The 27,563-nt window shown below is 37.5% G+C and overlaps 1 protein-coding gene across 5 annotated transcripts in view; it reads right to left on the minus strand.

Moving 5' to 3' along the window:
• col11a2 (collagen, type XI, alpha 2) overlaps window positions 1–27,563 on the minus strand; it is a 46,763-nt gene that overhangs the window by 18,613 nt on the left and 587 nt on the right. Inside the window, exons 2-24 of one of the 5 annotated variants that reach the window (XM_032579848.1) lie at window positions 15,748–15,909; window positions 14,345–14,555; window positions 13,995–14,157; window positions 13,716–13,838; window positions 9,098–10,057; window positions 7,805–7,924; window positions 6,148–6,351; window positions 5,341–5,394; window positions 4,832–4,873; window positions 4,639–4,701; window positions 4,460–4,534; window positions 4,034–4,120; window positions 3,556–3,612; window positions 3,326–3,379; window positions 3,197–3,250; window positions 2,919–2,972; window positions 2,713–2,766; window positions 2,537–2,590; window positions 2,379–2,423; window positions 1,995–2,048; window positions 1,617–1,661; window positions 1,407–1,460; window positions 196–240 (exon numbers count right to left, since the gene is read on the minus strand). In XM_032579848.1, the coding sequence (XP_032435739.1) occupies window positions 196–240; window positions 1,407–1,460; window positions 1,617–1,661; window positions 1,995–2,048; window positions 2,379–2,423; window positions 2,537–2,590; window positions 2,713–2,766; window positions 2,919–2,972; window positions 3,197–3,250; window positions 3,326–3,379; window positions 3,556–3,612; window positions 4,034–4,120; window positions 4,460–4,534; window positions 4,639–4,701; window positions 4,832–4,873; window positions 5,341–5,394; window positions 6,148–6,351; window positions 7,805–7,924; window positions 9,098–10,057; window positions 13,716–13,838; window positions 13,995–14,157; window positions 14,345–14,555; window positions 15,748–15,909 (2,834 nt within the window). The remainder of the gene's footprint in view (window positions 1–195; window positions 241–1,406; window positions 1,461–1,616; window positions 1,662–1,994; window positions 2,049–2,378; window positions 2,424–2,536; window positions 2,591–2,712; window positions 2,767–2,918; window positions 2,973–3,196; window positions 3,251–3,325; window positions 3,380–3,555; window positions 3,613–4,033; window positions 4,121–4,459; window positions 4,535–4,638; window positions 4,702–4,831; window positions 4,874–5,340; window positions 5,395–6,147; window positions 6,352–7,804; window positions 7,925–9,097; window positions 10,058–13,715; window positions 13,839–13,994; window positions 14,158–14,344; window positions 14,556–15,747; window positions 15,910–27,563) is intronic. The other 4 variants (XM_032579849.1, XM_032579851.1, XM_032579850.1 and 1 more) reach the window with 4 other exon arrangements.

Raw genomic sequence — 27,563 nt, forward strand, 5'->3', positions numbered from 1 at the left:
ACATTTTAATAAAATCTAGAGATTATAAAACATGAAAGGATTATTCTCGGTTCTTTTGAAATGTACCTTAACCAAGCAGTTACATCTGGAAAATGAAGGTTTTATGATGCTATCCATCCATTTTCTCTACTAAAATTATGACCAAATCTGGTTAGAAATGTGTCATAACCTCTGAAATAGATGTAAAAAACTTACTTTCTCTCCTGGTGGTCCGATCGCCCCCTGAGGTCCTGGCATTCCCTGCAAAGAAAAACAAAGTTAATTTTGCTGAAATAATAAAACATATTGTAGATGTACACTCCAATAATATTTATAGATAAAACAAATGTAGAAGTTATAATACTGAGATGCAAACATGAAGAATTCAGCATCTAAGCGGCAAAAACCTGATCAGGTTTGTTCCAAAACTGTGGAACATGATTGATAACTGGTGACATAAAAACAACAATAACACATGAAGGCTGCACAATATTTAACTACTGAACAACTCAGAGGTTCTTATGATATGTATCTTCAATTCTTTGTGGATATTTCAGAACTACAACTCTATTACATTTTTTTGCATCTTAAGAAACTTTTACTCTTTCCTGTTTCTAAAAAACATTCAGATTGGATTAAGTTTCTGTGAACATCAATTTTCAAGTATTGCTAAACGTCCATCATGTCTTACTAGGCTCACAGTTGTGCCATATTCTCTCTATTTTCAGATAATAAATTGAACAGAGATCAAAGTTCATCGCTGCTTTATCACATAATCCTGGACATTTAAATTTTTCCACAGGTTCCTCCTGGACTCCCTGCTGTTCTTCCTGGTCTTCATGATGCTGGTTGAACAATAATGTTTTCTAACAGATCTGAGTCCTTCACAGAAGATCTGCATTTTTATTGACATTAAATTACACACAGCTGGTCTTTGCTAATTTAGTTTTAAGTCAAAGGAGTGAAGGGTTAAAATTCCTGTGCATGCAACACTTTTCAAACATTAATGTGGAAAAGAATGGAAAAACCATTTCCTATTTTCTTACTCTGTCACAAAAATTTTATGAAAATATGTTAAAGTTTGTGGTTGTTACATTGCAGAAAGTTAAAAAGTTTAAGTGTTTCTGTATTCAGACCAGCCCAGGTAAAGGATCCTTTATGTAACATAATTTTTGCCCTTTAGCTTTGACTGACTCTTGTGTTTTTAGGTAACCCTAATACTGGGACGAACAGGACTCAGAAGTTTTAGTATTAAAAAAATAACTCACAATAATATATTTTCATAAACATGAAACAATGTGTCGTTCTCACATATTTTGAGAATGAAGGAATTAAAATGTATGGAGCTTTAAATGCATCTCAGGCTGGAGGATAAAAACTTCAGCACATAATTATTTGACACACAGAAACAGCTGCTGGTTTCTCACCTGAGTTCCTGGAGTTCCCTGCTGACCAGGAGGTCCTGGTTCACCTTGGGGGCCCTTAATGACAGAAAGAGACGATAAACGATGACTGAGAGACACATAATGAAGAAGACAGATTGATAATTCATTTTAGGTCGTTTTTTTCTTGTGCAACTACCAGATTACAAGATGCATACACAGATTACAAGAAAATAAAATTAAACGGTTACTGACCAAGTTTCCTTTGGGACCATGGGGTCCATCATTTCCTCTTACACCCTAAAAAGAAATTATACAAATGAAATTAATCATGGACACCAACTGAACGTAATTAGCAAGTAAAGCTAAATAGCTGGCATAACTATTATGTTGCATTAAGGTAATTATAAAATAAAAAATCTCAAACTGTAAGAATCATATGTAGAAAAAATTAAGTGGGTTTCTAACTGGTGGTTGTGACTCTCCTATAACTATTATAAATTACACTGATAAACATCGAGGATTCATTTTGTAATTTCGTTCCAAAGGATCTGAGGTTGTTGTGGTCAGACATTAATAACTTAATGATGTTAAAATAAGACAGATTAGTGAGTTTAAACTGATTTTACTCACAGGAGGTCCAGAGATTCCTGGAGGACCTTTAGGGCCAAGCAAACCACGAGGTCCCTGCAGAAAGACGAACATCAACCAATAAGAATCCATCACTTACTGGTTGTGATGGATTCACAAAAAATAAGTGTACATTGTACACTTTATTGTACAAGTTGTATTCTTGTACAATAAAGACTTGTACAAGAATACAAGTCTTTATTCTTGTAGCATAAAGACTTTCATGCTACAAGAACAAGTTTCATGTAAAATCCTCCTCCAGTTCAACCTAAAACACCACGAATATTTTTGTGAGAAACTGAATAGTTTTTATATATTTACATGCACAACACAAAATCTCAAAATACAGAGATGTTAAATCTCCCTGGTTGTCATGGAAACACTCACGGGTTCACCTGGGAGACCCCTAGGTCCAACGTCTCCATCGTCTCCCTACAGAAACAGACACAACATGTCAGTGAGTAGATGATATTTAAAAGATGTCAAGTAACAATATGTAAAAAATACTTTCTAATAAATTTAATGTTTTTATTTTTATTACACACCCTCTCTCCATCCTCTCCAGTAGATCCTTGCAGTCCCATTGGACCTGGGTCACCCTAAACAGAGGATATTTCACATGAAGACTTTGGACATTCTACAGATGTTTATAAAATTATAAGCAATGAAAGCTACAAATAAACTGATATTATTACTAATGTTTAACTAATGTTGAACTTACTCTGTGCCCTTTATCACCAGGCAAACCAGGAAGGCCATCAAAACCACGATCACCCTGAAACAAAAACAAACATTTTTAGGAAACTTATTTTATTTCAAAATATTTCATCCATAAAGCTGAGACTGTTCTGCTAGTTTTGGGAGTTCTGGCAAATTGTGTTAAATTTGACGATGTTAATTATCCCAAATTAATGAAGAATACTTTACCTTGGATCCAGTCTCTCCTGGCATTCCCCTGGCACCATCAGCACCAGCACGACCCTGTTAACAGGATGTGGAAAACACTGTTTTATAACATCCATCTATAGCTTTGGAGGGCAATACTTGTACAAACACAAATGAAATAGAGTCAAATGAAGAGGTCCTGTACTGAGTCTTTCAAAAAACTATCCTGGACTTCCAAAAGTACAAATAATTTTGCAAAGGACTTAAATATTTATGGATAAAATATTTCAAATAGCTTTAAAAACAGTTATTTTACTCACTCTTCTTCCAGATTTTCCTGGAGGACCCAGCAAACCCTGGGGCCCCCTGGGGCCCTAAACCAAAAATGCCAGAGATTTGTTACATCCATGTATGCTGAACTCACTGATGTGGTGAAATGAATGATTTACCTGAGAACCAGGATCTCCACTCTCTCCTTTCAAACCTGGACTTCCTGGATTTCCCTGAGGAAAAACAAGATCATCATAGCAAACGTTTTTATAATTCCTCAGGCATTAATGATGGCACAGTTTGATGTAAAAAAAAACCTCAAATAATAACAGCAATTTAATGAACAAAGAGGTTTATGAAAGAACAGCCATAAAACAAACAGATCTGTAACTGGTTGCTGTTAACCCACCAGGGGTCCTGGGCGTCCAGTGAATCCCATCGGTCCAGGCGGTCCCTTCAGAGCCATCTACAGAAATAATAAAAAATAATAAAATCTTACATGCAAAAATAACATATGGCTATTTATTATTGTTTTGTTTAAGTAAAACAAATAAAACAAAACCATAACAACAACTTTACATTTTTATTGCACTGATACTTGATTTTGTAAAATAACATTCAATTTGTTACTTACTACCCCTTATGTATTAGTTTCTTTTGAAAATATTTAGATGTCTTTCCATTTCCTAATTTAATTTGTCATCTCTTTACAGTTGGTGTGTTTGACTAAATGAAATAAAAAACTTCTCATGTCAACCAATAAGAAAGAACATAGCAATATCAATGACACAGGCTACCATAGATCTATATGGATAACTTCAAATCATCACTAATTATTAAATAAACTGCCTGCTTTGTGGAAAAATTAAATGAGAATCAGAACTAACCCTGGCCTGAGACAAGATGGCTGCTGCCTGGGCTTCCTGTGCAGAAACAACCGGACCTTTATCGCCTCCACTCTGTCCAAAGCGGAACTGCAATAAGAAAATAAAAGGTTTATTTAAAACTGAAAGCCAGTAACTACATCATTATAACACAAAACAAAACTGTTAGTGAACATTAACAAAGATCAGAAACATTCCCAGCAGTGAGAAACTGTTTATTCTGCATAAATACAGAATAAATCTAAAGGTTTATATTTAATTAGTTGTTGTTGTCATATAAAAAAAAACATCCATCACCTTTCATAAAGTAGGCTAAACATGCTAAAAATACAAAATTACAACTACCAGTGAGTAGAAACACTGTAACACCTTAAACAATATTAGAAATAGAAATGATGCCTAAAGTATTAATAAGTAAAAATATTTTACAGGCAGCATGACTGAGGTTCCAGGAGGTCCAGGAACTCCATTGGCCCCAGGCAGTCCCGCCCTACCTGTAGGACCCTGCAGAACAAAAAGGAGCATTAAACAAAGATAATAGGGAAGAAACACTAAAACCATTTCTTCATTTATTAATCACAATTCTGCACTAGCAAAAACAATCTCACCCTCTCACCAGGGTCACCCACTGAGCCAGGAGGTCCAGAAGGACCAGAAGGTCCTGGAAGCCCCTGAAAAACAGACAATATCACTTTAATAAACTAAGTATAGTAAATGCATACCTACATTTTCCAATCAAGAAATAAAAAAATGCAATCTAATCAATTAGACAACCAAAAAAGCAGACAATGTACTACTTACAGCAGGTCCTTCAGGCCCTGGAGGACCTTCAATCAGCATTCCCTGCAAAAACCATTAAATAAAAAATGCTTACAGCAGGTCAATAAAACACTGAAGACAAAAAGATGTCACAGCTTGCACTATGCAGAAATCAGTATTCTCCTAATAATACCTAATATATACTATATATATATATATATATACTGGATGTACTGGAGTCAGAAAAAACTTTTTGTAACTAAATTATGGACACAATAAAAATGTGTATATCATTTTTTATATTTAGTACCTTAACTGATATACAAGAACTTTAGCCAAAATTGTTGAGACTTTCATTAACCAAACAAGCTTCAATATTTATTAGAGTCAAAACTGATAAGTGGTTGGAAATAAATCAATAAAAAAACTGTTTTATATTGGCAGTTACATTTCTTTAGTATGAAGATGCCCTATTGGCTCAATTAAAAACCTAAGAATATTGTAAATCAGTTGTCATAATTCTGAACATTGTGTGAACACAAATGACTCACAGGCTCCAGAACAGCTGGTTCTCCCTTTTCTCCTTTCTGGCCGCTGACGCCGGCCTGAGGAAAACACACAAGTAACCAGGAACACAACACAATCATTATGGAGCTGCTTCCACTTATATACAAAAAAAAAGTCAACACTAATAACCAACAATTTCCCACAACATTATTAAAGCATTAAAATAAATATAATATAATGAAAATGTGTTTTTCTTGTGTGAATCTCTTAAGATTTTCTTGGATTACCTATGTGGTTCTCCATAGTCTTGGTCCTTAACTATCATAAATTTTTAATGAAATAAAGAAGCTTACCACCACCAAAGTAAAGCCATACACTGAAAAAAGACACTGAAAATAAATGACCTTTAGATGATCATTTTCAGTGTATGTGATGCTTCAGGTTACTGATTATGTTTAACAGCCTCTACATGAGTACTAGCCACTTTTACTTTAACTTTAAAAAATAAAAGCATTTTCAACCAACAGTGTAACTTCAAGGTCTTGAATTGCATTCAATATATTTCTCTATGATTGACTGAGTTTTGCCTGGATATCTTTGAATTTTTTTTAAATAACTTTTTTCCAATTTAGTGACATCAACATGTCAACACAAAGACTTTAACCGCACATTTGAATTACCAACAGTGGATAAGAAATTTATCTGGATTGTGTTGGTTTGGGTTAAATTAAAAAAAATATACGTAGCAAACTCAAACAAGTTATCGAGAAGACATTGAATACAATTGATCAAAGACCAGAACTTCCTGATTGGTTAAAACAATTTTTTGCTTCAAAAGCAAAAATACTCACGCCTCCCTCATGGGTCACAGCGGACAAGGCGGGCCCAGCGTAGCCATCAGCCTCTCCGGTCTCTGGTACTGGGTCACTGTAGTCTTTGTAGGAATAATCATATTCCTTCATGCCCACGTCTCCAGTCACATACTCCTCAGTGAAGACTTCTTCTTCTCCCACACCGCCTGTCTTTGTGGCCTCTAGCTCCTCTCCTTCCTGGGGCTGTGAAGCGTTTTTACAGCCCCAAAAGGATGGATGGAAAAACAGGAAAGAAAGAGCCAAGAGAAAATAAAGGTACAAGAAAGGGAAGGGAAAGTAGTGAGATGGGAGACGTGCAGAATGGGAAATGTAAGTGTAGCAGAAAAAAAAGGTAGAAATAAAGAGGTGTACCAGAAAAGGGAACAGTTTAAATATAACTTACCTTGTGCAACTGTTATAAGTTTGAGTTAAAATAAAACAATGTGGCATTTCCTAGAAACGTAATCAGTCCTCGATTCAGTCTGCTTTTTTCCGTAAACAACGATGAAGGACATTTATCCTGCCACTCTAAATCTTCTGTTTTAGTTTTCTCAGTAGGTTTTCAGCAGAGCATCTCATTACCAGCTTCTGTTTGATGATTTGCAAATAAATTAATTTTTGTAAGAGTTTGGCGCAGAGAGAAAGACAGTCTGTGCTGCAGACCTTCATTTTTACCTTTCTGAACACAAACTAATAATGACAAACTTTGCGAAAACAAACTTCTGCTACGTGCTACTCTATGCAAAGCAAAAGTGTTACATGTGTACTTACCAACTCTGTTACAAAGGTTTTAATCCAGTGGGAAAACAGAAATATTTGCTTGTAACTCATACAAATGAAAACACATATGAAAGGCTCTATAGTGTTTCAAACAGCATTCCTTACCATCCCAAAGGTTTCTTCAAAGTTGCAACAGATTTCAGCACAAAATTTGGACGAAGTCAACAAAATCATTTAACACAAATAAGTAAAAAATTAACTTTGATTTTCTACATGAACACATGAGAACTAAAAAACATTTTTGACAAAATACACAAAAGCACCATTAAGGAACCCTGAGTGGTAACTGTACTCCAGTCAATTTAGCCTTTTCTTTCATATAAGAATGAATTTGATCCATCTCCTTGTGTCACTGTAGTAAAACCACATATCAAACATTTTATGTGGAGCTTTTTTTCACAAGATTTTTGTTCTTATTTCAGGATGACTTAGATATTAAAGCAGGTATCTTGACATGAGAACAACATAAGAATCTTGCTGTTAAGGAGAAAAAGAGCCACATAAACATGTTTGTTGGTAAAGGAGATGAATGTGGGACATTCTCTTTCAGAAGGAGTTTTCTCTCACATGTTGCTTTGTGGCATCAGGGCCAACAGCACAGTAATGAGTGGTTAGAAATATGTAAAGAGCAAAGAACTTATACTAAGATATTAATCTACAAGGACTGGGCTCACCAACATACAGGTACTAAACCATTTTTATTCTGTGGTACAAATCAAACATATTTATTTCTTAGCTGTTGGATTTCACTTGACAAATTTGTCTGTCCAGTTGAATTTAATCTACAAATATTGAGAACAAATTCATAAAGGAAGATCTATCTACTATATATTTGGTTTTATCTGACATGTGTAATTAAGAGTCATTTTCTTTTTACCTGAACAGGTATCTCTTCTTCTCCAATCACCTCACCGTCTGGCTGTGGAACCATCTCCTCATAGTAATAATCGGTGTCTGTAGGGGTGTGGCCAGCCTCAGAATATTCAGTGTCTACATCCTGATTGACAGGAAGTTGTGAGCAGAGAGGAAATAAGCAGAATTGATTGGGAGAGCAGGGTTAGTTCAGTCTGCTTTAGCCAGAAACTGGAAAGCATTGTAAAACTGTGGTCACCGGTGGCCATTTTCGTTTCACTGGCAACGCACATTTTTAATCTTATAAAGATCCATTTTAGAAAAGAAGTTTCAGGTAGCTTTAACATATCAATGACTATACATTTTTCACAGTTTGCAATGTCATTGACTCTTTACTGAAACTTCTTTTCATGCAATTCTTGAACTGGTTTTGCTTTATTTTGCTCACAAGCCAAGGTTCAAAAAGTGTGAAGTTTGCTCTTATTGGAAGCAACACTGAGAGCATCTATCCATCTCATCAGATGGAAATATCACAGCTTGATGCTTCAGTATGTAGATTCAACCAAGATAAGAAAACTTAGACAAAGTGACATAACAGTCTTACAGAGCTGGACTTTGGTCATGCGTTCTGTGAAACTGTTTTACTTACAGTACAGACCAAAAGTTTGGACACACCTTCTCATTGAATTCAATGAGAAGGTGTGTCCAAACTTTTGGTCTGTATTGAGTACAGACCAACAGTTTGGACACACAGTTGTGTCCAAACTTTTGGTCTGTACTGTATATGTCATATAAAGTCAACAAAAGACAAAGAGATAGAAATCAGAACGACAGGCTGCTAAAACAAATTGCCATACAGTGACAAAGCGACAGGTGGAGGTTTGTTCTGCTGCAAGTGTTTTAAGTGTAGTAATAAATGTCGATTCCCACTTTCTGTACCATGATAAATACTTGATTCTTACTTTAAGTGTTTCCATGGAAAATGAGGTCTGGGGCTTAAGATTCTGTCTCAGCATGAAGTAAAGAACAGATCAACTGTTTGTAGCCATGCTTCAATGTGCGCCGCAGGATCATATCATATGGAGAGGTTGCAAAGATTGTGAGGAACATATGATACGTGCAAATACAAGAAGGCAGTATGTTCTTATGAGCTAACTTCCATTCAGACAGCTAGCTTGAGGATTTACATCAAAATCTGCAATGACATCTGCAATTTTGCTGTAGGTCCTAGTAGATGGAAAATGCTAGCAAAGAGAATGAAAGAGCGGAGCAGAAATCTGTGGACATTTCAAGCCAAACATGAACCCTCATGTTGTACCTGTTGAAAACCGGTGGTAACTTTCTTAACTGCAGATCCACTCAGCGCAGCCTTGTCAAATGGTGGGAAAGGCCTGTGTTGGGATTTCACATCGTTGTCTATCGTCCTGGGTTTTGTAGGTTTAGACAAAGTGGGTCGGATGGCTGGAGATGGAGAAGTTGCTTTTGTTGGATTGGAAACCCTCTGAGGTTTGCCGATAGTCGGTTTGACCAGAGGAACCTTGTTGACCACATCTTTACTTTTTCCTACTGAACCCTTGGTGGCAGCAGGTTTTGCCATTTTTGTTGGAGCTGGTTTTGTGGGTTTGGGTGCTTTAGTAGTTTTTGGCTTGGAGGTTAAAGTAGCTACACTGGCCACAGTCTTTGGTTTGTTAGTGGTTTTAATTTTTGTAGCCTCTTTAGTAGACTCTTTGGTTTTGCCGTTTGCTTTAGCTGCATCATTGACTTTATTCCCAGCATTGCCATTAACTTTAACTTCAGCAGTAGCTTTGCCATTTCCAACAGCTTTCTTCTCTGTTGTAGCTTTGCCATTGCCGTTTCCATTCACCTTAGACACAACGGAGGCCTTTCCGGTCCCTTTGCCATTTCCATTAGTGTGGGTTTGAGCTTTATTGTTACCATTAGATTTTTCTGCAGATGTCTTTCCATTACCATTACCATTGGCTTTAGTGCCAGTATTTGGTTTCTTCTGAGCAGTTGATTTGCCATTTCCATTCTTAGCAGGAGCAGATGTGGGTTTAGATTTACTTGCTGTAGTTGGCTTGATCTTAGACAAGAGGACCTCTGCTGCAGTAGGTTTTGCTTTAGGTGATTTAGTTGTAGGAGATTTAGAAGCTTTGGTGGGCATAGGTGGCTTGACAACCACTTTGTATGATCCAGTCTTGGCTGACTTAGGTGGAGTGGGTTTAACTTTTACAAGATGGGGTTTAGATGGAGCTGCTTTTCCATCGAGTGCTTTCTTCTAATATCCAGTAAAATTATTTGTAGAAGAGTATTTATAATGTAGAAGTGCAAATTGACAAAGAAAGGGAGGGAGGGTAGAAGATGACACAGATACACAGAAGGGTTGGGAGAAAAATGAAAAGCACAAACAAAGGATTGACAGAAAGAGACAAAAAGACAAGAGTGGGTGTTTTGACAAACAGTGACATAAAGATGGCTAAGGTCTGGATGATTTACTGAGACTGTGCAGGCATTACTGGATACAGCAGAAGTCTAGACCTAAGATAACATTACTAAAATTAGTTAGCAGTGAATTCACAAGAGGCATTTAAGAAATGTTGGTACATTGATCCAAAATTGTATGATTTAATTTTGCTGTTTTCTCCAGTAATGCCATTCCCATTATCAAATGACAAAGCAGCATCTTTGCTCTCTAAGGAACTGGAGGTTGTGGTTTAGTAGAGGCACTGAGGGTGTGAACGGTCAGCTAAAGCCAGCTGTTTTAACTCACACACATTGTGGAAACAATCCCACAAACACACATACAGTCATACTTATTACTAATGCACTAACCTGTTGCAGAGCTGCACTAATGTACTATGAGGTCCAACTGGAAAATCAGGTCATTTCCAGCTGTTAAGCCATGCAAAGGACAGCTTAATGTTATCTGGGCATGCAAAAACATGTCAGTCAAATTAAATCCCCAAAAATAAAAAAGTACCGTACATTGATCAACTCTTATCTCACAAGTACTACAGGTAAATGCATGCAAATAAGAATAGTTTATTCTAAAAAAATAACAGTAAAATGATACATGAGAAGAAACAGACCTTCAGGGGTAATTCAAGCATAGAGTCTGAACACATTTTGATACAACCTGTGGCATCCATGCATGGCTTTTATGAACATAATGCAAACATCAACTTATTACCATGCAGTAAATTAATTATATATACTGACAAAAATATACTGAATACATATTACAAAAAGACAGCAACATGCAACAATCGTAACTTTTCAGAACAATTAAGTGATCATGCAAGTGTTAAAACAATGAACAGATCAAATAACACAGTTTGCTGCAAACTGTTGAAATTCATCTTAAAAGACCATGAAACTAAAGGCTTAAGGTTTAAGCACTTCTTTCTATGTGACAACTGAATATCATAAATCATATCAACATTATAAGGAAATAGATTAAATTACTTAGGCTTTTTTTTTTAAATCGTAGTCATATTTGCATAAACTCAGTCCAATGCAATTAATTTAGTACCATCAACAGATCCAGAAGCTTTAATAAGAAATGTTTAAATGTTTTGCATATCTAATTTGTTTTTGTAGATTCTGTTATGTTTTATGTTATGTTTATGTTAAAAGTTATCCAACTTAATGTATAATCAAGAAAAAGAAATGACATGTGTGTATGCCAAAACAAGCATACCTACACTTCCTCAGTGCCGCCACTTGGCCACATGTGAGCATACACACATACATAAATGACAACATTTTAATGACTTGAGACAAAAATCTGGCAGGAAACAAACAACCCTGAGTAAAACAAATGGCAGATATGAGGTGGATGTTTAAGAGGTAAATCTTGATTAATAAGAAAGGAAAATGTGAAGTAAAATAAAGGAGGTACGGCGTGATAACAGATAAAAGGCCCCTGACTTGCTAAAGAATAAAACACAAAAACTTTATACAATTTGTAGAATAAATTTAAGTTATATTCAAATATTTATCAAGTGTATATTACGGATTGCAATATTAATGTATTAACATTTCACGCTCCCTGTTTCGTTCCATTACATTTGTTTTCCCTCTTCTTGCTCCCAATTTACCTGGTGATTGGGATCCCCAGGCAGGGAGGAGGGGGATGCAGAGGAGGAGGGAAAGCCTGTTTTTCCTCATAATAATAGGGGTATTCATGGTCATCCTGCTCCTCATCAAAGTACTGAGAAAGATGGAGGGATTGAAAGATTGGAGGAAAGATAGAAGGGATGAGATGGAATGGGACAGGAAGATACATGAAAGCAAGAGAAATTCATCAAGAGGGGAAGTATAGATTTTCACAGGGAAATAAGGAGGAGTTATGGAGGCCAAAGAGCAAGAACAGCAAAAGGTCATAAATACAATGTTGAAAGACTGCAATAGATAGCAAGGAGGTATTGACAAAATGCAAAGCTTTCATTTCTCAGTTCATCTGAGTCTTCAGAGTGGTAAAAGGTGCCAATGTTATAAATGTCAATAAATAACCAACCCAGATGAATGAGACAAACATAAGCAGTGGTGAAGTCAAATGAATGTAACCATAGTGAGTTATATTCATTCAAGAAGCAGTCATCCCAACAACATCAACATGACAAGTTTAGAGCTCTGTGCAGCGACTAATAATTTACACTGAGTAAGATCAGGCATGCAAGCTCATAGATTTGGTACTTTGGATGGATGCATGCAGGTGAAACGTATTTGATTCATGAAATCTGTGCTGGTGTCGAAGGAATGTCAACTGCAAACACTGCAAAACGGCGAATCAAAACCTGCAATCTATTGTGCACATCCAGTCTCAGTAAGCAAACAGGTTCCACCCTAAGCCGACCTTTAGCCACAATCCTGTCACAATTTAACCACAGAACCAATCAGAATTAAATTTTCATGTTCTGCTGATGTTCTCTTTATTTCAATCCATAAGAAAAAAAACATGGGGAGACACTGATGTTTTACTGTATCATCCTCTTACCTCTACCTTTCTGTGTTCCATTGCAGTAGAGCAGAAAACAGTAAAGTATATATTGTGATTAAGAAGGAGTAAATGTTTAGAGGAGCAGATATGAGAGGAAAATAAAATCCCTCAACTTTTCTAAATACTCCTGGGACACAGATTGTGGAGGTGAGGGAGAAGTTGGATAGATACAAACAGTTGATGATGACAAGGATGCATGAGGAAGACAGAAAGGGGGAGCAGAACTTTGATGGCATTATCAGATGACCCAAACTGAACCTGCAGACTTCGATTTCAGGAGACTGAGGCTGTTGATTTTACTATTTGACCATATTTGCATATGCTCTGATATTCCTAATACACAAATATAATCATAAACTACATGGTGAAAGAAAGATAGATGTTAAAAATGTATTGTGAGAAGAAGTTTGGTAAACATTAGAAAAGTGACTGAATGTCTGGAGTACTGGTAACAAAAATATCTGTTAAAATACACCTATGGAAATGTCTTTGGGGATTTCTGTTTTGTCTTTTGCAATTTTCCCAAAAAATCAAAGTAGTTTTCTTCTTGTTTTCATAAGCCCCAATTTGCAGCAAATATCATCTCAAGAAATGCACAACTTTATGATTATTATTATTATTATTATTATTATTATTATTATTATTATTATTATTATTATTATTATTATTATTAACATTAATTAGCAGTTCTTGTTTAGTTCAATATAAGGCTCACTTAAGATTTCTCTACAAATGGCAGAACGTGTGAGGAAACAAAATCCAGTCCACAGATTCTGATTGGGCCAGATTTCCTGGAGCTACAGATGTGTTTCTCACTTGTGACGCTAATTCCTAATCTTCTAAGTTACAATTATTAGATGTGTGACTTTAAGAGGTGAGAGAATGTGTGTTTGTGAGTTTAACAAAGGTTAGGCTGTTCAGTGGTGTTACTCACGTATGTGTTGGGGTCCTGAGCTTGGGTTTGGGGCAGAGGGGAGTCACAGTCAGGGCTGTAATGTTCACAAAAGTCATATGCTGCCTGAGGGTTGGAGGCAATTAACAGCTGCTGGATGTCTCCCTGTGGATAAAAAGTGGACATAAGTAGCTATATAATAATTTCATACATCCTAATTCAAAGCCATTTCAAAGAATTTAATTTGTGTGATGAAACTTTATACAGACAAGCTGTAACCATAGAGAGCACAATCATTTTCCTAATACTTAATATCCGGACCTGGAAAACTTCCTCATCAAGCAGACGAGCTCCAAACACGGTGATGCCATTGGTGTCAACCTCAGCATTATTGCCTCGGGCCAGAGGACGGGTCATCTTCTTCTTACAGTCCAGCAGCAGCGTCACATTTTTCTTTGAAACAGAGAACGCGATCCGATGCCACCTGCAGACGAGTAGGAGGAATAGCAAACACACGTGACCAAAGTCAGAATTATATATTAAACTAAGACATCCCCTCTGTTATGCACAATTTCCAACAAACATCAACAAAGATACTTTTTCTAAAATCACAAATAACTAAAATAACATAATTTCAACCAGTCACAAACTGGTTGCTGCTGGTTACTGACTTGCCATCAGCCAGGTTGATGCCTCTGAAGAGGGGGTAATCCTCAGGAGCTGGTTTGCCATGCTGGTCCTCATACAGGAAAACGGGTGAGCGTCCCAGTTCAATGCCCAACTGCTGGATGCCCTGCTCACTGTAGATGGAGAGGAGGAAAGCCTGCAGACCAGCCTGGGGCTTGATCAGAGCCATGATGGAGAAGTTCTCCGGGAAACGACCTTCAACGGAAAAGATGCACAAAAACTAAGAGAAATGCAAGAAATCAGAAGCAGACCATGTTGACATAAATCTTAAAATTAAAGTCAGGGGTGAGGTACCTCAGGATCCACACAGATCAGAATGTGAAGCTGGCATCGAGATATGAGCTCATAATAACAGGTGGCGACAGCCAGAGAAAGAATGCTAAGCTGAACCAAAGCTAAAAATCAGCTTCAAGGATTTCTTCATAACCACATAAGTGGTACTTTCTGTTTTCATACGTTGCTCCATAGTATCAGGCAGCAAAATCTTAAAGTAACGTGCTGAAAACTTTCCACAAAACTGACTTAATTCCAACACAATAACACATAATTATACTAGAAGTCATTCAGCACAAAGGGCACAAACCAGTTCCTGTAAAACTAAGAATGTGAGTTTGAAACATATTGAGGCACAGCAAGCTGGAGCGAACGATTTTCCACGGTTAGCTCCACTGCAATAACAAAAATTAACGACCAATATCATCACTGGTTAGCCAAAAGAACGACTTAAAAAAAAAAAAAAATTGCTAACATTTGCTACATTAGCACACATACAGACAAACTGAACAAAAGCCCCAAATTCGTCATTATTGAAGAGTTTAATTCAAAGCTAATTGAGAGTGAAAATTAGCATAGTTTGCTGTTGCCATGGATACGACGCGCTTGCGTCAGCGTGAACCTTGTTGTTAAAAAGGTGGGGAATAAAATCACAAAGTCATATAAGCTATTTCCTACTTTGTCCCAAACAATTAAAAAAAAATGCATTTACTGATGTTCCAATATCAATAAAAAATAAGTTTAATTAACTTTGATGAAAAAGTGTGTTTTACTTGTTTATATTTTAATTTAATTAAAATGTTCTTATTATTTTTTCAAAATATATGACCAGGATAATGTAGATAAATCAGTGACTCAACGATTCTGACAAAAGAGTGACGGATTACCAATAAATAAGTTAAACAATTAATGTTTTAGTAGCAGAGGTGTCCCAGTCAAGCTTTTTCTCCTTTGTTTATTACAGCAGTTATGCCTTTATTATTTATTAAGAAATGTGTAAAACATTAAGAGTGTCTCTGAATATTTACATTTTGATTATTTATAGGGTTGTGGGGAAATGATTACAGTGGTTCCTTGTTTAGAAAATTACACACCCTGTCAACCCAAAGCTTACCTGAGAAGAGCTGCTTAGTGGGGGCTGAGATCTGGGCCTTCTTGGCGATACGGTAAGCATGATCAGGGCTGCTGGAGCGACGGGATGTGCAGAAGCCTGGGACTTTCTTCACACCCTCAGGGAGAGAGGGAACCTGCAGAGCACGCAACACGTCCACTGGATCTAATGAGGAAGAGAAATAAAGAAAGATATTCAATTTATTGCTTAGGGATTGCTAAGAGATTTCCTAAAAATATTATCTATCTATAGTCATAGTCAGGGACAGCAGTGTGTTTATTAAAATGATACTGCAAGTTGTTTATCAAGCCACTAATTGTACCTCTATCATCTAAAACAGATTATTTTTGTAGATTTAGGTTTGAGTCAAACTGATCTTGAAAGCACAGGCGTAACTTCCTGAAGGACTGGTGTGGACGTCCCCACCAACTTCGGCCTGACGGGGCCAATCATTAGAAAGTGTTCCTTCCTAATGATCGCAAAATTAAAATTCAAAAACATAAATCTGTAACGGACAGAATGTTCTGTTTGGTGTTTTTACTTTTTTGGGGGAGAAATGTTTTTGTGTTTTTTTTTGTTTTAATTCCTGATGCACTTGAACATAATCTTTGCTCTGCGCTCCCGGGGCTGTTTATTGGTTGCCATGGCAATGAGTCATGAACAGTGACCTTTATGTGCGTGACGTTAAGCTCACCGACTGAGAAAAAAATAATACAACCACCCGTTTTTCTACATTTTCCCAAAACATCTTTGCATCATTTGTTCATAGAACGTGGCGAAATTCAGATCAATCATCAAATAGGATGAAATATTTCATAAAGCATAAAGAGCCAAAGTTTGTTCAGTTTTAAACCACAGCTCCTAGAGCGACAATTAAGTAAATATGACTGAAAAGTTCCTTTGTTAGTAATTCCATCACCAAGTGAAATACATTATATAGATTAATTAGATTGCTTCCATTTTAACATATTTATATTTCGTAGTATTTTTAATACCTGCTAAAAGGTTATTTTAGCAGATTTTAATCTGACAAGCCTGATCAGGACATATATCAATTTACTGAATAAGACTGTCTGGCATTCACATGTAAGTTTTGGCTTTATTCTTAGCACTAGAAAAGAAAAGAAAAGAAAAGCTCTTCCAGTAACTGGATGCATCAGAACTCCCCGGCTCCTCCTCGTCCCCACCAACGTGCAACACAAAGTTACATCCTCGCTCAAAAGTGATCTTAAATGTTCTTGCAGCACAATTATGATATAAGATAAGGTTGAGAATGCCCTCAACCTGCCTACGACTGTATATGTACTGTAAGAAGAAAGCGCTGCTCTGTTGGAGCAGATGGGCAGCAGGCCAAGACGTATATATATGAACCAGCGCCGGTTGGGTTAGCAAAGCTCAGTTTACAGTAGAACCAGACAGAACTCTCTATTCTGCTCACATTCTTCATGCAACTGGAACAAGTAGCTGCTGATGTGATATTGTAGTCAGCTGAATATTCATCTGACACCATCTAACAGTTTTAACTACACACCTAATAGGGAAATTTATACATATTCAAAATAAGCAGAAAACATTTTAATGTGGCATATTCATTTAGATATAAGAAACAGAGTGAACAGCCAATCTAACATCCTGTCATCACTTTCAGACACCTGACTCAGCCTGCCGGTTTCTCCACACTTTGGTTTATTTTGTTGACTTTCTCACATTGATCAAAAGCTCTATGACATTATAAAAAACTAGAAGAAACAAACACTCCAAAAACATGACATTCAGGTAGAGATCTCTGTAAGTTGTGCTTAGACATGAGTGTGTGTGTGGGTGTGTGTGTGGGTGCGTGTGTGTGTGTGTGTGGGGGTGTGTGTGTGTGTGTGTGTGTGTGACTGCATGGCCCTGTGTGTAGATTATGTTGCGTATTGAAAATCAAGGGTAGTTTTTTATTTGTTCATCCAAAATAGTATTACTGTAAAAAAAATGTTAACAATGCAAACATGCAGACCAATGTTTGTGTTTTTTTTTGTTTTGTTTTTTGCTGTGGTTCTAAAACAAAAGAAAAACCTCAAGAATGTCTAAAATTAAAAAAATAAGTCATTTGTTAAGTTCTTTGGTGATGCAGCTATGCAGCTGGAACTTGTGCTCACATTTTCCCAGATTTAGTCATCAGGCTCCCTCAGTTGGTGACCAGTGAGTCACTTTTATTGTTCACAGACAATAAAAAATAATTTATAGGCTGCTGTAATTTAGTGTTTTCCATAATAAACTTGTAAAGTCAGTGAAGCATGCTTTGGGAAAAATATCTATATTAAAATCATGCAAAAGTGCCCAATTCAGAGTGTTTGAAAAGCACAATGAAGCGTTTAACAGCATGATAATAACGAGAAACACCAATGCTGAATACATGGAGCAAAGGCAAACCGCAGAGACGCCACGTTTAACCTGCTCTGTGTGCCAGTCAGGTGCAAAACTTTTCCTTTGTTGTATTTGGTGAAAAGTAAATGAACAAACCCAAAGAAAGACAACATAAATATTCTAAACTTAAAGTAAAACATGCTCAGTTCAGTGAATTCTTCTGGTAATCAAAGTTTGAAAGCTCCAACAACGAATAACAGATGATTTTTCAGAAAACATCTCAAATTGGCACAAATTTAATGATCTTTTAACAAAATGGATCTTCAAACACATAAATACTTGGTTAAAAATACTTTTTAAGAGTGTGTTAATGCCTTAGTCCAGCACTTTCAAAACAATCCCTTGGTACCAAATGTGACACTTTGTTGTTTTTGTTCCTAGCAGTGGTAACACCCAGAGTTAACAGTTTGTCATATAATCCCACAGATGGTCATGTTTATTCAGACTGGCAAACGGCGCATTCATATTACCTCTGGGTGTCCAGACCACAGCCTGTTAATGTCACTGTGCATCAGAGAGAGAAGGGAAAAGGAGGAGAGTAATAGGAAGCCACAGGGAGGAGGAGCAGGTGAAGGCAGAGGGGTGGATAAGAGGAACTGGATAAGGCTGTGCTGTCCTACACAGAAACCTTCTCAGAAAATCAGCTTGGCAGTAGATCTTAGGAGGAGGTAACAGGAGGTGCAAGCAGTTAAAATAGAAATTAAAATACTAGAGACCATTGCAAAGAGAGACATGAGAGAAATTTAAATAAACTTTCTTCTTGGATTTCTGATAATAATAATAATGTGATTTATGATCTGATAACCCCTTCATAACCAGAAAATTAAACTTCTGAGTCCATTAAGCCACAATTTATTCTCAAACTTTAAAGATAAAAAATAATCATTATTATCAGGGAACACTGTGTTGAAATAAAAGGAGGGAAAGCAAAGCAGTTGGGAAGGAAAGCTCATGCCAAGTTAGTGTGTGTTTTGGGGGGGTCAGTCAGTGACAGTAGACAGTGTGGTTCTGTGATGGCAGGATACTGGATCAGATTGCGCCCTGAGCTCCCCCAGTACGTCCAGTACAATGCGGCGCTCTGTTCCCCCGTTCCCAGCCCAGCTTAAGTCTGCAGCCGGGGGCCCTTCCTGCCTGAAGGACCACAATCACGACAAAAACACACCCTGAAAAAGGAGTAACACACAGAGCAGCAGAGGTACTCACAGCGCAGGCGGCGAACCGCGCTACACACACCTCACGACATGAGGGGTGGCACAAATGAAACTAGACAAGCTGGGAAAACACACCACTGAGGGGCACAAACTTTCCTTCACCACTTTCTGTTTTCTCCCTCTTTCTGCTCCTTAAGTATCTTTAGGCATGAAGACCCACAGATGGTTCTGACCATTTGATATCAGCAGGCGTGGCCCAATTACGCTGCTGTCATTAAGACAGGAAACAGGACTCTGAGGCGCATGAGAACAGTCACAACCAGAGAGGATGTGAAGATTACACTAGCTTATAGGTACACCATCCGACAAGGGATCCTGAGGTTTAACAGAAGCAACTATTTTTGTCAAGAAAATTACAAAACAGGAACACCTGAATCACACTGTTCTCATTTAACAATAACCCCTTGACACTAAAAGCACTTTCAAATTACAAAGCTCTGCATTCACACATCATTATTTAGTTTTAAAACATTTGCAGGGCTTTCTTGTCTGGTACACACCCAGCAATTCACATATCAGTGTAAATGTCAGCTTAAGCTCGTTTTCCCAAGGCAAAATAAAAGGTGGAAAATCAAGGATTTAAAAATACACATTCAGTTGGACAACAAATACTATTCCATAAACTTCACAAATCTTTAAGTTGACTGTTAAGAAGTTTCCAGGTGGGATGTAAAAATAATTCAGAACCATCAACCTGGAAGAACAGGGTGTCCCTTCTAGTTTGGACTTTTCCTCTCATCCTTTTTGACATGGTTGAACCTACAAGGTTTCACACAGCAGAGCTCAACATAAATCACAACTCTACATCAGATAAAGCTCATATAGTTACTTGTGGCCATTTGCTCCTCAGAGGTCTTGTGGACATAACTACTAACACACTTAAAGTGTAATAAACTCACATGTAGTGTGTGTACAGTAGAACCCTGTGTTATAGGGTGGTTTAATCTTTCAACATGCGACCCAGACTGAAACAGTCATGTCTCTTTAACACTGTAATCCTGTACGTGACGCAGAACCTGAAACACCTCAACACTCAGAGACCAAATTAAGCTCAATTACAACCAACATGAGAAGCACGCATCTAAACTGAGGCGGAGCTGAACACTAAAAGTTCTTGATGTTCAGAGAGCTGTAGTTACTGCTAACGGCCACTAGATGGAGCTGAAATAAATGTAATTAACAGAGTAGACAATTAGAGACGACAATAAAAGGCTGTGGAAACTGAGCAGAAAGCTACAATTACTCATTAAAAGTGTTTACATATTCACAGACTGTGAAAGCAGCTGACTGCAGAGACAAATAATCAGCACTAAAGCAAAACGATTAGAAACTATCTAGATATGTTCAGTAGTTTAGAAAACATAGAGCTTATTTTTACAATACAAAGCAGGTGCTGTGCACAGATTTGATCTTGTATGTGCATAATGTCAAAAATCTTCATTTCTGAAAAAAAGTTTCACAATTAGACTTGCCCTTGTGAAGCATACATGAGACCCTCAACAACATCTGAAATTAGAAACTGACATGGTGAATGTGTCGCTTCCACTACAACAAAACTTACATTATCAGGAAAATGCTGAAAACTAACCCAAAGGGACGATGTCTTCAACCCCCAAGGGGGCTGGGATGCTCTGCACTGCAGGTTTCATGTGTGATCATTGTGTACTAGCATACCTCTCTACTTGTGTGTGTGTGTGTTTGTGTGTGTGTGTGTGTGTTCCTTTTCCTTTTCTTGCACAGCTTTGACAAATACCAGACACACACTCCAGCCGACACACTGACCCCTAACCTCTCACCTTTACACAACAACCGCTTTGTTAGACACCCTGAGCAAGTGAAATGTGTTATATTTACAACACATCAACACACAAGCAAGCAAATTTATCTTTGCTGTCTGTCTCAGTGCTTCTCAGCTTCACAGACGCTCATATGAGAAAAGGAAGTAAATCCAGACTGTAAAGTTAAAAAGCAGGCATAAAGATTCTCATGTTGAAAACAAAATTTAAGAAATAATTTTAAATTCATTCCACTTGTTCCTCAGGCACCAGCTGCCCCTCCGTCCACCCAGAAAACCACATCGCTAGGAAGTATGCAGAGCTCAAACTGCAGGTTATAATTTTCAACATGAGCCTCTGTAGTTATGATTTATTTATAATGTCTCGAGTACCAAGACAGTAACATATATAATGAGTTTCCATGCATGACAAAGAGAAAGCTTTTAAAATTTAGATTATTGGTTTAAAGCCGAGGTTTGGGTTTGTCGGTGTGGGTTTGCTGACTTTCAACAATGTTTTCTGCAGTGTGGGAAGAGAAAAACATTCAAACAGAAAAAAAACTAAGGAAATCCAAAAAAAACCTTAATGTAGTTCGGATTTGTGTAAAACTGATGTGGTTCTGATCAAAAAAGGAGGAAATTAAGGAAAATGTGCAAACCAGAAAGCAGACGAACGACATTAGCTGTTAAAGAACAACTGAAAACGAACTCAGCTGGAAAGGACCAATTAAAAGGAACTTCAGTTACATGTTAAAGGCAATGTAGCTGCCTTTTTATGTGTTTATTACATAAAAATGTGTGAAAATGTTTCTTCTAAAATGGACAAATTAAAAAGAAATACCGAAGCATCCATGACATCTAAAATTAGTCTGTCATGTTTTCCATGTTTCAGCCCAGATACATATTTAGTCTTTATCTTTTGCTATTCTTCTTGCTGTTTATTCTACGTTTTTAAACTCTCGCCTCTACCTAATATATTAAATGATGAATCTGCCCCTGAAGAGCCAGTTTATACTGTGCTGCCGTTTTCTGGCAGCCTTTATGTGGCTTTTGCCAGCGTGCATTTGCTCCACTGATGATGCCATGCTGGAGTCTTGTGTGGTTTCTGGACTGCAGGCCGCAGGCTCAGTTTGGATCAGCGGGTGGATCCTGACACCACAATGCCAGCATGGGACCAGGGTGCCCTGACCAGGGGAGAGAATGAGTGGTTCCCTGCTCTGTACCATCATATGGACCGCATATTTAGCAAAGACCCAAATTAGAAACTACACTGATGATGGTGATTATGATAAATGATAAGCAGAAAAAGCAGCTCAGTTGTGTCTGCATTTACTGCAAATATGGGAAACTATTAGTTTAAGTGCCAAACACTATGAAACTCTTTATGATGGCAAAGAGAAAGGTTGCACTATTTTACCTTAGAAGAAGTTAGAAACAAAGACACAAGTTTTTATTAAAAAGATAAGACAAAAATCTCTCATTTCTGATGAAATTTCCAAAAAAGAAGAAAAAAAATGGTTTCGAATCAAAGCAGAAACTAAAAGTTCCCAAAGTTTGGAAGCAATTAACACTTACAGGTCTGATTCTCTCCCATCTACTGCTCTAAAAATTCATTAGTCAAGTAACTGATATTTTCACACGAGCTACCAGTTTAAAACGAATCCTGACTTTCAAGAAAAACAATTAGAATACATAAAAAGGCTTCACTTTATGGTAATCATGCTCACAGTTAGATGTTTTAGTGTGAAAATCAGCAGTACTGTGAACTTTCTGAGATTTTATTGGTGCATCTTAGCCTCAACAAGAGACCTGAGTGTGAGCTGGGCCTGAGTAGTAGGGACATGTTGTGTTAACATCATGATGCACCTGTTTACTTGTAGACGCCACATTAGAATTCAGAATAATTTAATATAAAACAATGACACATGGAGTAAAAATGTAATGTGTAAATTGTGGCTCGAACAGGAAAACACAAATACGGAAAGCCATAAATACTTTTCGTTTCATTCCAAAGATCTTGTTCTGACAAACAAAATATCATCAGAGTTTATCTCTAAGTCTTAAAGTTAAAAAGAAATAACACAAGTTAGCACTAATATAAAGTGTTTCCTTGGCTTTATGTTTATTTTAAACAAGTTTGAATCAACTGTTTGCTACACACAATTCGTTTCTCACACAGTTCCTAACTGAGATTAACACATAATCCTTTTAAAAACTGTTAGCTTTCAAGAGAAACTCAGAGGAATGCTGTTTCCTCTAAATGTTAGTTTATAGTCAAAAGTTTCTGTATCTGAACAGCAGAAGTAGGTAATTAATTTCAAGTGCTTCCCTGCAGCTCTGCATCATGAAGAGCAGCTCTTTCTGTGGAAGTCTGAAAACACAACCGACTGAAGTGTCTGGAAAAACTATGTACATTAAGATTTCATGTAAAAACGCAGCTGGGCTCTGCGCCCTCCTACATCGACTTCCTTGAAACAGAAAAATAGCAGCGACTGGGAATAGCAACTTATGCAGACAGTCTGTCATTATAAAGTTGGCAAGCTCGCCTGCCGTCGTTGTACATCTTCTGCTGAAACACAACGTCTTGGAGGAATCCAGTCAGACAAACCACCAAATCATCACCTATAAAACCAAAGGAAAACAGAACAGCTGTCTTCCGCTCCCCATCTTCCTTCAAGTCTGCATTTTTAATGCGGTTTTGTCTGAAAGATGCCTTTAAAAGTTTACATTTTGAGGCGATGTCATGGTTTACAGCTGAGGTGTTAAATCATATCTGAGCTTGACTTCTGTGTGATTTAGCTACAGCTACCATCTGAGTCTGCTGAATTACTGAGAAAATGAAGGAGAGCAAAGTCGTGGTTCCTTAAGCAAAAAGATGTCTAAAGACTGCACAAAGTAAGAAACTTTTATTATATCTTAAAATAAATGAGAGAGAGCTATCCAATATGAAAAGAAATTCCTGTGATAAATGAACTTAGCCAGAGTTCAGACATGCAAGCAATTACATGTTCTATTTTTGATAAAGTGCGTCGACTCCTTGACACTAATTAGCACATTAAAACAGGCTGTTTGCCATGAACTTCCCACCATCCTGTTTTCCCAGAAGTAACCCCACAACCAAAATAATACCTTTATTATGAGTTTATAGCGTAGGTAAAGTGGACGTTTTTCAATTTTGGTGAAATCTTAAGAAAAGAAATAATTCAAGCAGTGCCTGGAAAACTAAATCCAGGGCAAAGTGTTTTAATAAAATCTGGTTTGGAAAAGGTTTTAGAAATGGTTTGTTTGGAGTCTTAAAACAGGCAAAAATAAACTTCTTGTGTCAACATCTGTAGGCTACAGATGTTGGTTCATAACTTTTTTTAACAATCTAACCAAATTTAGCTGCCCACTGTTGCCACATACTTGCTCTGTTAAGAGATTTCTGCAAAGTACTAGATACAATCCTCTGGGCTCTCTGAATTAAATCACACTTTATCATTTGGCATTAAATAAACAACTGGCTTCCATTGTACTGTGATTATTACAATTTCCATATAAAAAAATAATATCTATTGCAAATATTTGTCGAGGATAAGTACGTGATTGGCTAAGATTATAAAAGAAAAACCCTTTAATCCTAATTAAGTTTGTGTTGCAAACAGTCAAATGTTTATTGGGTCTAGCAAGGGTTTAGATTAAACCTTTGGGAATGCATGGATCCCTTCTGACTGCCAGACGAACATTCAAAGTGCCACATTGCCATAAGGTCAGAAACTGTGACTCAGGGAACAAAATTAGGGCCTGTAAATTGGGACAAGCCAGCTAACATCCAGGTCATGGTTAAGGAAATTGAAGGATGGACCGATGTGAATCATGAAAGGAGCAGGATTCCATGGGAAAATGATGATGAAGCAGTGGAAAATGAAAGGGACAAGGTTAAAATGTCAGTTTTGGTCACATGTCACCAGGAGAAGCCTAGAGTACCGGACACTTCCACACAGCCACAGAATGAGCTGTCAAAGCCCCGTCTGCCTCCAGATATAGTAGCTCCATTCATCAGCAGCGGCACAGAGAATAAGAAGGAGAGGAGGGCTGTGTTGCGTTATGTTTAGTCAGACTGAGACAGGCTGCCCTTTGAGGAGCCTTCTGCTCTGAAATGAGGCTGAGGAACATCCATGTCAAGCAAATATTGCCTTCTGAATTTCTCCTCATTAGAACAAAACCGGGCTTTCATAGCTCTCTGGTTCTGCTGCTCTGGATGATGGTTGTAACTTGTCCATCCCTCCACCTCTTTTTCTTCTTTTTCCCAGAGAAGAATGAATAAACATGTGAGCTTCTGACCACTTTTTTCTCTAAAAAGGGCTTTCACTGCCTGGGTGGGGCGCTGTCATAATTTACACCCACATCTGCTGCTGCACCACAATGAGCTCACACAACACGTGAGCTTTTGTCCAGGATCAAAAACGCTCTTACAGGTAGCAGGAAGGTCTAAATACCTTAAATACTCCTTTATTCCTTCCCTTCTATAAGGAGCCTTTAAGGTGAAAAATGCAGCCAGCCTGACTCGGAGGCACACAGAGGCACATTCACTCATGAAGCATACGTTTCCACACCCTGAGCTGAGAGAAAACATCCATAGCTTATATATGCACAAACATAACTGTACAAAGCACACATAGACCTGCAGACACTATAAGCTTTCAGTCCCAAACCCCTGCCACCGAGGTGCTCCGCAGCATAGCAAGCTATTCATCAAAAGTAAAAATGTCTCAGGCTTCTGCCTCCAAAATACACATGGGAGACCAGAAGGGCCAATCTTGCGATCTCTGACTGAAAACCCGGCCAAAGAAAGCAGGTTTAAAAAAAACTGTCCAAGCTACAGCATCTGTCTTTCCAAAAAATAAGAAAACCTATTTAATCACTGAATCTGAGCTTTCTAAAAATACCAAGAGGTGAGAACAAACCAAACTTTAATGTTTAAAAATCTACAAAATAGTCCACAGATTCAGCCAAATGATCTGCTGTAATGGATTAAAATGAGCACTTAGATTTAATGCAGACTCAGGTGAATAACTGGGTTCTCTGTCTAAAAAAGAACCCAAAGACGACTAGCGGTGCATCAGGGAACTGCTCTGCATACAGATCATTCCAGGACCAACTAATCTGTAATCTATGGGGAGTGAAGAGACAGGAGGGAATCTGAAATCTGCATAAAAATTAACTCATAACATAAGATCCTAAACTGCAAACTTCTAATGGATCCAGCTAGTTTGTATAAAAAATACATAGCTTCTTTATTGATCAAATATTTACTGATGTTTCAATGTAATCAAAAGCAAAATCATCTGAGCCTGTGGGAATGAAATCCCTCCTCCTTAAACAACCACAGGCAGTAATGGAAGGACTGGTGAACAGGCTGAACTGGCAACGTCCAACCGACTAGGCAGGGTCCAGTTGGCATCCTTCATCATGACGCAGAATCAACATATTTACTTGCATTACAAAAATAATTTCTGAACATGATGTTCAGGAAGCAATCATCTAAAGAGGCAACAAAAACAGATGTTTGCACCTGGCTGAAACTCTGCTCTGGAAGACCTGCAACAGTAAAATAATCTTCTCCCTGTAAAAAATGCTTCCTGATAATCAAGTAATGCAATAAGAAGCTACGATAGGAAAATAAATCCAGATAAAAAGGTTGAAACTATTTAAAACTCTTGCTTGGGAGAGATTTTAACAAAGTGTCTGCAGGATTCAGCAGGACAGCACCTGCCAGCATCAGGCTGCAAACTCACTATGACCGAGAAACCTGAGAAAATTATGTCAGGAATAATTAAACCGTTTTATTGACGTACACAGATTTTACATGATTTATCTGATTTTCAATTAATATACCTTAGACACCATGTAATAGGAATTTCCTAAACATTATTAATCATCTTTTAATAGATTATTTAAAGCTGACATCTCTGGTATATTAGGGAGAAAAACCAGAAAACAGCATTTGTGCCTCTTTTGTTTTTCCAATATTTTAAATGTCACATAAAATTTATCCTGAAAACTGACTAATTTTACAGGATTTGTTCATAAAACTATTGAATTTAACAAATAAACAGGAGCCTGGTCCAATCATGAGCTCAGGAACAGAACAGGAATCTCCCTGGGAGGATTTGGGAATTTGACCTGTTCCTGCTCATAAACTTCACGTCTTAAAACTCTGCGGAACAAATACCAAAGAGGTTTACATATTTGGATACTGTGGGGCCCACCGTAACGGGGTATTGTTTACCACATTCTTTAGGGGGTCCGCAGAGCAGCATGTCAGGTGCGCCAGTATCCGATAATGGATGAAGCGGGTATTCATTACGCAGTTAATCCAGTGAAATATGACAAGAATGAAGTTTAGGGGTTGAAATGTAGAAAGATGTGACTGAGGGATACGC

Source organism: Xiphophorus hellerii, chromosome 13, assembly GCF_003331165.1.
Source record: "Xiphophorus hellerii strain 12219 chromosome 13, Xiphophorus_hellerii-4.1, whole genome shotgun sequence".
Taxonomy (NCBI): domain Eukaryota; kingdom Metazoa; phylum Chordata; class Actinopteri; order Cyprinodontiformes; family Poeciliidae; genus Xiphophorus; species Xiphophorus hellerii.